Below are 10,000 nucleotides of genomic sequence, written 5' to 3' on the forward strand. Positions count from 1 at the left end.
CTGGCTCGCCCTCACACACGATCGATATTTCAGTCTCGAAAGAAGGCCAAACAGAAAAAGAAGCTACCATCCTTGAAATAATTCAAGAATTAAATCGGAGACGAAGAAGTTTCTCTCCTTTAGCCTCACGCCGGCCGGGGAAGGTGGAGGCGAAGGAGAAGGGCACTGGAGCGAGGAGAGAGGAAAGTCTTGGCAGCAGCAGCATCAGGAGTAAGGACGCAAGCAGGAGGAGAAGGAGATGGTCAGGTAGAGTCCCAAAGTTCCTGAGACGTCCCAAGTTTGTCCCAGCAGCCATGGAACGAAGAGGACGCTCCGCCCACACCCACACGGCGGAGTTCGATGCTCCGCAAGACTACGCCTCCACGGACTGGCACAGGACGAGGAGGAATCAAGCTGAAGAAGAGGAGGAAGCCACGCCTCAGACAAGTGGAACACAAGCCGGGGCGGAGGAAGAGGAGGAGTCGAGAGGTGAGAGGGAAGAGAATCACGTAGAGGACATAGATAACGCAGCCTCTGGGAATAAGAAAAGGAAGGGAAGGAAGAGACGAAAGAAAACCGGAAGAAACCGAGCATGCAAACCTGTAAGAGAAGGCGGAGGGGCAGAAGAAGGAGATGAGTCGATAAGTGAGAGAAGCGACAATAACCTTACAGAAAATAACGAAGGCGGATGCAAAAATGTCGGAGAGAGAAGACAAAGAAAAATGGAAGAGAGAGCTCGAAGGAGACAGGAGAAGAGAAGACAGCGAGAGGAGAGAAGGAGGGAAAAAGAACGGAGAAAGCTGGAAAATAGGAAAAAGAGGAAACTGGAAAGGAGAAAGCGAAGGAGGGAATGCATGGAGGGGAAACAAGGAGATGAGGGATCTGGGGAAGCGGAAAACTGTGATGTGGAGGAAGAAGAGAGGAGAGTACGAAGGAACCACAGAAGGGAAGAAAGGCAAAAAAGACGAAAGGAAAAGCAGCGAAGGAAGAAAAGGAAGAAGAAGAGAAAGAAAACGTCTGGAGAACAAGAGACGGTGGCAGAAGAAGAGAGGAACAGCCAAACACAAGCCCCTGATGTCTCGTCCTCGCCGCCAAGTAAGTAAACAAAGAAGGAAGGAAGGAAGGAAAGAAGGGAATGGAAGACAAAGACACCGCGATAACAAGTTGTAAAAAAATATGATAAATACTTCGAGACTCAGGTGGTCCGGGAATGAGATGAAAACACAAGCACACACACGCACACATGTATTGTATTTCTTGATTTAACTCTCTCTTTCTCTCTCTCTCTCTCTCTCTCTCTCTCTCTCTCTCTCTCTCTCTCCACAGTCTCCTCCAGGCCCCAGGACCCCTTTGAAGGCCTCTCCTGGGACGGCTACTCACCTGACATGTGGGAAACTCAGGTGGCTGCAGGTAAGTTCACGCCAAGTTGTGTTACTATAGTTGTCAGTTATTATTATTATTATTATTATTATTATTATTATTATTATTATTATTATTATTATTATTATTACTATTATCATTATTATTATTATTATTATTATTATTATTATTATTATTATTATTATTATTATTATTATTATTATTATTTCTATTATTATTACTAATATTATTATTGATATTATTAATATTATTATTATTGTTTTCGGAATTGTGATTGGTTGGTGTTTGTAGTGACAGTTATGATAGTAGTAGTACTTTTAATAGTAGGCATAGTCGTAGTTGTAGTAGTAGTAGTAATAGTAGTAACAGTAGTGCCAGTAGTAGTAGTAGTAGTAGTAGTAGTAGTAGTAGTAGTAGTAGTAGTAGTAGTAGTAGTAGTAGTAGTAGTAGTAGTAGTAATAGTAATAGTAGTAGTAGTAGTAGCAATAGTAGTAATAATAGAAATAGTAATAGTAGATATCATAACATATCATTTCTTGTCCTTATACCTTGTCTATAATCTACGTGCCTCATTGTTCTCTCTCTCTCTCTCTCTCTCTCTCTCTCTCTCTCTCTCTCTCTCTCTCTCTCTCTCTCTCTCTCTACGTTCGATAAGTTGCCTGTCCTGAATCAGCGGGGCGTACAAGAGGTCTCACTCTTGGCGGGCGTGTGAGCGGTGAGCGGCGCGACAGCTGGTTAAGCAAGAGGAAGCGCTGGCCGGCACCACTGCAGCGGCTTCGTCTGTCTGGCTCTCATTACCAGCGGTCACGGCGCGCCCTGGTATTACTTACAGCACATAATATAAATTGTTATTGTGCTGGTCTTAATAAGTCCATCTCATTCGCCTCGCCTGGTGGTGGTGTCGCGGTGATGTGGATTAGAGCGCCTGGTGTGTGGGTGTTTGCTGTGGAGAAAGTCACAGTCGCATTCATGATGAACGTAAACAATTGACAAAAAATGCCGCTTTGAAATAGTGGTTAATTCTCACTCACTCACCCGCCCCACAAAAAAAAAAAAAAAAAAAGAAAAGAAAAACAAAGCTAAATAAACTAATAAGAAATGAGAAGCAAAAGTGAAATATATCTTGTTAAAAAGAATGGTGTTTGAAAGCGCGAACACTTGCTTAATATCCTTGAAGTCACTGTACATATACCAAGCTTTCACGAACCATAACCTACAAAGAAAACCTTCAAGAAAACCCCAAATATGTTCACACGCACTAGAATAAGTCACGAAAAGCAGTGGTGCAAAATATATGCAATCACGGAATATTCTTGAACTCACACTGCAGTTTACAAGCAAGAATCATGATCAAAGGCTCGAGACAAGGGAGGGGAAGGTGTGAATGCACGTAGGAGTCGGTGGCGTAGTATGTAATGTCGTTAAGTATTCCAGCCAAGGCAGAGAGAGAGGCGGGAGGCAAGATGAATGGCGCTCCTGACGTTATGACTCCAAACTTTTGCCTGGAGGACGAAGACGCAATAATTCCTTCATAGAAAATTTACAATACGCACTGCAGTCTTGGCTTCCCATTGCACTGAAAATATTGGCGAAGTAGAAGCCATTGAGGTGTTGGGGAGAGCCGAAAGAGCTTCCTTGTGAAATTAATCAGAGAAAGAGAGAGAGAGAGAGAGAGAGAGAGAGAGAGAGAGAGAGAGAGAGAGAGAGAGAGAGAGAGAGAGAAAAGGAGAGATATTGGCAGACCTTCACCTCCTCTCAGAAACTTAAACTCGAAGCAGTTCTTGACTAGACGAATGTTGCCAAATGTGAAAAGCTTTTTACCAATAACCAGTGAAGGAACTTACACTCAATGCGCTCTTTCTTATTCCTTTCAACCTTTTTCGCTCTTTTTTCCTGAGTCATTTCCATATTTTCTTCCTTTTTCAACCTTTTTCTCATAAATTCCCCGTAGTTTTTCCTTTCAACTTCTATCTGACGTATTTCTAATCTTTTATATATTTTTTTTTTACCTTTCTCTTCGTTTTATATTCTTTTCCCTGTTTGCCAGAAGAGAGTGAAAATGGTTCGAATCTCAGCATTAGATTCACCATTTGACATCTTTTCTAACGTTTTATTCTTCCTTTTTTCTTCTTCTTTTTCTTCTCCACAAACAACGTCAAAAAGTAAAAAAAAAAAAAAAAATGGAAGGAAAAACATCTTAATAAAACAGAGGCAAAAAAAAAAAAAAATCATAATACACAAGAGAAAAACAAGGAAAAGGTAACAAAACCACAGAAATACGAAAAAAAAACTACGAAAAACTAAAAATAGAAAAAAAAAACGGATAACATCAAAGAAAGAATTTAGAAGGAAAAACAAAATGAAAATTAAGTCACCCAGCTGCCGCTTTCAACACTCATCCGCGAGGCTTGAGTTCCACGATGCAGATATTCGCTAAACTGTTGAATCAGGAGAATGCGCAGCGCTGATTACGGACACACCGCCTCTTTTGGCCAATGAACTCTGCGCCATTCCGTTTTCTGTCTTAATCCTGCGCATTTTCTTTTTCTAACTCATTTTAACTCTTCTAATCCTTTTATTCCTTTCCTTTCCTGTTCCCTAGTTCCTGTTTTCTTTCCTCTTCTTTTTTCTATTTTCTACGCTTTTTTATTGTTCAGTTCCAGTTTTCCTACCAGGTTTCTCTCTCTCTCTCTCTCTCTCTCTCTCTCTCTCTCTCTCTGATATTTTGCTTCCTTTCCATCATGGTTTTCCTTTCCTTCCTTCCTTTTTCCTTCCTTTCTTCCTTTCTTCCTTTCCTCTTTCTTTCCTTTCCTCCTTTCCTTTCCTCCTTTCCTTTCTTCCTTCCTTCCTTTCTTCCTTCCTATCTTCCTTCCTTCCTATCTTCCTTCCTTCCTATCTTCCTTTCTTCCTTCCTTCCTTCCTTCCTTCCTTCCTTCCTTCCTTCCTTCCTTCCTTCCTTCCTTCCTTCCATCCTTCCACAATTGTTGCCTATATCACTTGCTTTTCATTCCTTTCATTATATTCTGCAATTTTCTTATCTCCGACTCATTCTCTCTCTCTCTCTCTCTCTCTCTCTCTCTCTCTCTCTCTCTCTCTCTCTCTCTCTCTCCCGGACATTATTTTTCACCTCAGTTACCTCGTGTTCACGTCGTCGCTTCACTGATAAAATTTGCATGGGAATAAACAAATGAACACGGGAATGAGCAACGTGGAAAAAAAAAGAGAAGTAATTGAATGAAGAAACAGGCGGGGGAAATAGAATAGAATCAATACTACCACTGCTGCTGCTGCTGTTGTTGTTGCTGCTGTTGGTGGTGGTGGTGGTGCTGAAATTGTGTCTATTAATTAACAAGGAAGTAAAAAGAGATGGATAGATGAATAGATAGATAGATAGATAGATAGATAGATAGATAGATAGATAGATAGAGAGAGAGAGAGAGAGAGAGAGAGAGAGAGAGAGAGAGAGAGAGAGAGAGAGAGAGAGAGAGGGGAAAAAAATAGAGAAACACGGAAGGAAAAGTTGGGTGTTGTTGTTTCTGAATCTAAGAAACTTTTGGACTTTTCCTTCCTATTCCTTCATCAATCATTTCTCTCTCTCTCTCTCTCTCTCTCTCTCTCTCTCTCTCTCTCTCTCTCTCTCTCTCTAGAACCTTCCTTTTTTGCTTTCCCTCTTTTTCCATGTTTTCTATCATTTATCTCTCCTCCTCCTCTTTCTCCTCTTCTAATCCTGTTCTCGTTTTCATCTCTCATCCTCCTTTTTTTCTTCTATTCCTGTTATACTCTCCTATTATTATCTCCTTTATATCCTCTTATTATTCTTTTAATTCTATTCTTGTTCTCTTCCTCCTCCTCCTACTCTTCAAACTATTCTTGTCCTCCTTTCTCTCCTCGTCCTTCTGCTCTCCTCCTAACATTGTATAACCTCGTTCTTGTCCTCCCCGCCAGGCATCTCAGGATTGGAGGAGGAGGAGTGGGGCGCGTCTCCCCCGCCGGAGGAGGTGGACCCTGAAAAGTGGCTGGAGCTGGTGGTGGCCGTGGACAGAACCGTCATCGCCTTCCACGGGGACGAGGCAGTGGAGCGTTATGTCTTCACCCTCTTCAATATCGTGAGTGTGTCTGTGTTTGTCTTTATAGGTTCTTATTCAGAAACGCTTTGCCCTCTCACCACCACTATTTTTCAAGGCCACAGAGATGATTAGCTGGTTTTCAAGAGTGTTTTCCTAGTTAGTAATGTAGAAGTCTTGCCACTGTGCCTCTAGTATCGAAAAAAATAAATAAATAAAAACTCGTGTAAACTTACATAAAGCTTTCTGAAAGAGTGGAGGTGAAGCACATTAGTGTTTGAGAATACCAGCCTATGTGTGTAGGCTGTGTGTTGTGAAGTGTAGCTTGTGGATGTGTGAGTGGGTGTATCTTTGTATCCGTGTTTCTCTTTTATATATTTATTTTTCTGGATACTCGATTTTTCTAATGTTGCGGTTTTGTTCTCTCGTGTGTTGTAAGTGGCTTTGCTTGTATTGTGTGTGTGTGTGTGTGTGTGTGTGTGTGTGTGTGTGTGTGTGTGTGTGTGTGTGTGTGTGTGTGTGTGTGTGTGTGTGAGTGGGTGGGTGTGTGTGTAGAGGGTGCGTGTTGTATATTTTTAGTGTAAAGTGTAAGGTGTGTATTTAACGTGTATTTTCTTAGGGTTGTCATGTTTGTGATGTTCAAATGTGTGTGCATTGCAAGGGTGCGTGTCTGTAGGGTACGTGGTGTGTATCCATTTGAGTGTTGGGTGGAACTTGTATGTTTTTGCAAGCAGTCAAGTTTGTGATTATCATTATTGATATTAGACTATTACTTCTGAATGAAGAAGTGGGAGGAAAAGGGAGATACTTAAAGAATGGAGAGTAAAACGCAGAATATGAGCAGAAATCCAACTAAAGAAAAGGGAAAAATGAAAAAAAAGCCAGGGAGATGGATAAATTACAAAAACCGGGAGAGTGAGTGAAGAATGAAAAGAAAAAAGGAAAAAGCTGTATGTATTAATTTTGTAGACTGTGTAGAGTGTACGATATAACACATGTATCTAACAACCCATTTATTCATTCTCCCACGACAATCAAATGTGGAATGCTCGTTATTAATATCAAGCTTATTTATTCCTCCATTTGAATTTACGTACACTTTTTGAACACACCACTTCGCCTTGTGTGTGTGTGTGTGTGTGTGTGTGTGTGTGTGTGTGTGTTAACGTTAGTGTGGCTGGCCTTGGCCTAGTGGAAAAGTGGTGCCGTGACATGCAGATACATCGCAGTGCCTTCGAATCCTGATGGGCGCCTAATTATTTCAGCTTATTAGCATTATATTAGAGAGAGAGAGAGAGAGAGAGAGAGAGAGAGAGAGAGAGAGAGAGAGAGAGAGAGAGAGAGAGAGTAATCTTGAGACAGTATGAGAGAGAGAGAGAGAGAGAGAGAGAGAGAGAGAGAGAGAGAGAGTGTGCAATAGTACCTACATGTAGTTTCTCGGATCTTATTCCTCGCCCTTTCAAATGTTTGTTTGCTTATCTTGTTTGTCTTTTCTTTGTCTTACTCTGCCTTAAGAATGCTTGCTTTTTTCATTCTCTTTCTTACTTTTTCTTGTGTGTGTGTGTGTGTGTGTGTGTGTGTGTGTGTGTGTGTGTGTGTGTGTGTGTGTGTGTGTTTTTATTATTGGAGTGGTTTGTTTTTGCTTACGAAGTGGTATTTTTATTTGTTATCCTGTTTTCTATGCTATTGTGTATATCAGGCTTTTTTTCTCTCTCTCTCTCTCTCTCTTCCCTCTTTCTTTCTTTCTCCTTTTGTTGTGAGAAAGATTGTGGCGTTTTGTTTTGCGCCTTTTCTTGTGATTGGTCTGTTTGCTTTACATTGCTTCTCTTTGCTGCTTTCTCTCAATCCTGATCCTCCTTTTTTATTTTTTGTTTCTTACCTTTTGTTTTTCTTTTCTTCCTACCTAAAGATCTGCTAAGCCTCCTCTTGTACATTTACTCCTCTCTTTCTTCACTTTTCTTTCATTTCTCTACGTATTCCTTTCTTTTCTGTGGGTTTAACTTTTTTTTCTTCTGTGTCCGCTTCTCTTTACTCTTTCTCCACCTGTTGTTTCTTTTTTTTTTTTTTTTCTTTTCCTTTCATGATTTTCGTCCATCATGATAGAAAAGAATAAGCCTTTGTTCTTTTTGCCAATTTCTGCCTATCGTTCTTTCAATAATCCAGGAATCGTTCTTTTCTCTTCTCTTTTACCTGCTTTCAAGACAGACAGAGAGAGAGAGAGAGAGAGAGAGAGAGAGAGAGAGAGAGAGAGAGAGAACAAATTACTGGAAGGTATGCATGTAGCTTGAGATTTCTTTTACCTCAACTTAAAAGAGAAAGAGAAAGAAGAAGAAATGAAGTAAATGAAGTAAGGAGGAAGAGGAAGAAACAGAAGACGAGAGTTCTTCCTCCTTTCTCTTGATCGCAGAGGAAGAGAAAGAGGCAGTGAAAAAAAATATGAAGAGAAAGGAAGAAGAAATGAATAAAGAAGGAAAGGAGTAAGAATAAAAAAGATAAAAAGTAAGAATGAGAGAGAGAGAGAGAGAGAGAGAGAGAGAGAGAGAGAGAGAGAGAGAGAGAGCGTGTGCGTGCCAGTGTGCCTCTGTATTCATCATTCAGTGTTTCTTTCCTATAACATTCTCTCTCTCTCTCTCTCTCTCTCTCTCTCTCTCTCTCTCTCTCTCTCTCTCTCTCTCTCTCTCTCATCTGATATTACCTACTACGTTTCCTCTCTTTTTTTGTCCCTCCTACCTCCCCTTCCTTCCTCTCCCATCCGCCTCTCTTCCTTTCCCTCCTTCCCTCCTCTTCATCTTCATTGTGTCTCTTTTCTTGTCTCTTCCCTATCTTCCTCCCTTCCTTCTTCTCGCATATATCTTCTCTCCCGCCAATTCCTCCCATTTCCTTCTTGTCCTCTTTTCCTCTTCCTTGGACGAACCTCACGCACACCTCCTCCTCCTCCTCCTCCTCCTCCTCCTCCTCCTCCTCCTTAGTAGTTAAGAGGACACGCCGTCTTTCCTTCTTCATTATCTTCATCAGTTCCTTCCTTTCCCGCGGTTCAGAAATATTCCCTCCTTTCCTTCAGTTATTTCCTCCATCCTTCCTTCCCTCCCTCCCTCCCTCCCTCCCTCCCTCCTTCTTTTCTGCATTCCTTCTCTTTCCTTTCTTCCTTCCTTCATTCTCCTTGTTTCTCTTCCTTTCCTCCTTTCTTCCTTCCTTCTGTTTTTTTTTTGTTTCGATCTCGTTTTTTTTTTCTTGTGTATCTTTACGAGGTGCTCAGTTGTTTCTTTCTTCTTTTCCTTTTTTTTTCTTTTTTTCTTTATACACTTCACTTTCTTGTTTACTTTCACTCTTTTTTTATCTTCTTTCCCTTCTCCTTTTCCTTCCTCCTCCTCCTCCTCCTCGTCCTCCTCCTCCTCGTCTCCTCCTCTTCCTCATTCTGGAGATAAAGCATTCGACTTTTAGAATTAATAGTAATGTTAAAAATAAAGAAGTGTGTGTGTGTGTGTGTGTGTGTGTGTGTGTGTGTGTGTGTGTGTGTGTGTGTGTGTGTGTGTGTGTAAACATAGCAACACGCATGCAAGAACTTCGCTTTTTTTCTTTCTTTCCTTTTTTTTTTTTTCTGCTTACACAAGATCTTGAGTAAGGAAGGTTGTGTAACTCCATTCTAACCCCCCTCCTCCTCCTCCTCCACCTCTTCTTCTTCATCTTCTTCCTCCTCCTCCACCTCTTCCTCCTCCTCCTCCTCCTTCTCTTTCTCCTTCTCCGCCTTCTCTTCCTCCTCCATCTTCTCTTCTCACTCGTCCCTGTCATTATTTTCTCTCTGTCTGTCTCTCTCTCTCTCTCTCTCTCTCTCTCTCTCTCTCTCTCTCTCTCTCTCTCGCCAAACTTATGATCCAACCTCGCCTGGCCAAACCTTTCTTGCCACGCCTACAATGACCAAAGTTACAATGACAAAATAAATGATAATCTAAACTACAATGACGTAACCCACGATGACCACACCTCCTCCGCTTCTCCGCCAAGTGTCACTGCTTTGTTTGGCTTCACAACTCATATAAAAGAAATCCAAGTCCCCCTAAGTCTTGAACAGTGTGGATGTAAATTAAACCCTGCTGTCCGCTGAATTATCGCTAAAAAAAGGGAAGCAAAACATATCTAAGGGTTTCAGACTCCTTACAGCGAAACACTTCTTTAATTTGACACTTGTTCTGTTGAGTTTTTTTTTTTATTATTATTAGGGTAGATAAATATTTGACAAGATTCCCCTCCTAAACAACAAGCTCTCTTAACGTCTCAATGAATAAAGAGAATTACTCCTTCTTTTTTGGGTTTTAAATAGTGCTGTCTGTGAAATATTAAATGTACCCACACTGGACCTATTACAACTGGTGCCTTGGTTTTCACATAGCCAGGTGTAGAGAGCTCAGCGTTGGGTGGATAATGGAACTTCCTCTCATAAGTTCCTATAAAAATTGTGCGCCAGTTGTTTTTTTTTCTATAATGCTTGAAAATTTTCCCAACTATTTCCATGTTAGTGCAAGTCGTAAGGAGTGGTGGGCGGGAGGAGTCTTCTGCTTTGTTGCCTTGTCCCTTTACCA

The 10,000-nt window shown here is 41.2% G+C and overlaps 1 protein-coding gene across 1 annotated transcript in view; it reads left to right on the forward strand.

Annotated features, from left to right (window-relative positions):
- The window catches only part of LOC123511222 (A disintegrin and metalloproteinase with thrombospondin motifs 3-like), a 155,457-nt gene that overhangs the window by 56,326 nt on the left and 89,131 nt on the right, over window positions 1-10,000 (forward strand). Inside the window, exons 2-4 of the mRNA XM_045266919.1 lie at window positions 1-1,074; window positions 1,306-1,389; window positions 5,305-5,465. The exon at window positions 1-1,074 is cut by the window's left edge and continues 820 nt beyond it. Coding sequence (XP_045122854.1) covers window positions 1-1,074; window positions 1,306-1,389; window positions 5,305-5,465 — 1,319 coding nt within the window. The remainder of the gene's footprint in view (window positions 1,075-1,305; window positions 1,390-5,304; window positions 5,466-10,000) is intronic.

This window comes from Portunus trituberculatus, chromosome 31 (genome assembly GCF_017591435.1).
Source record: "Portunus trituberculatus isolate SZX2019 chromosome 31, ASM1759143v1, whole genome shotgun sequence".
NCBI classification, from domain to species: domain Eukaryota; kingdom Metazoa; phylum Arthropoda; class Malacostraca; order Decapoda; family Portunidae; genus Portunus; species Portunus trituberculatus.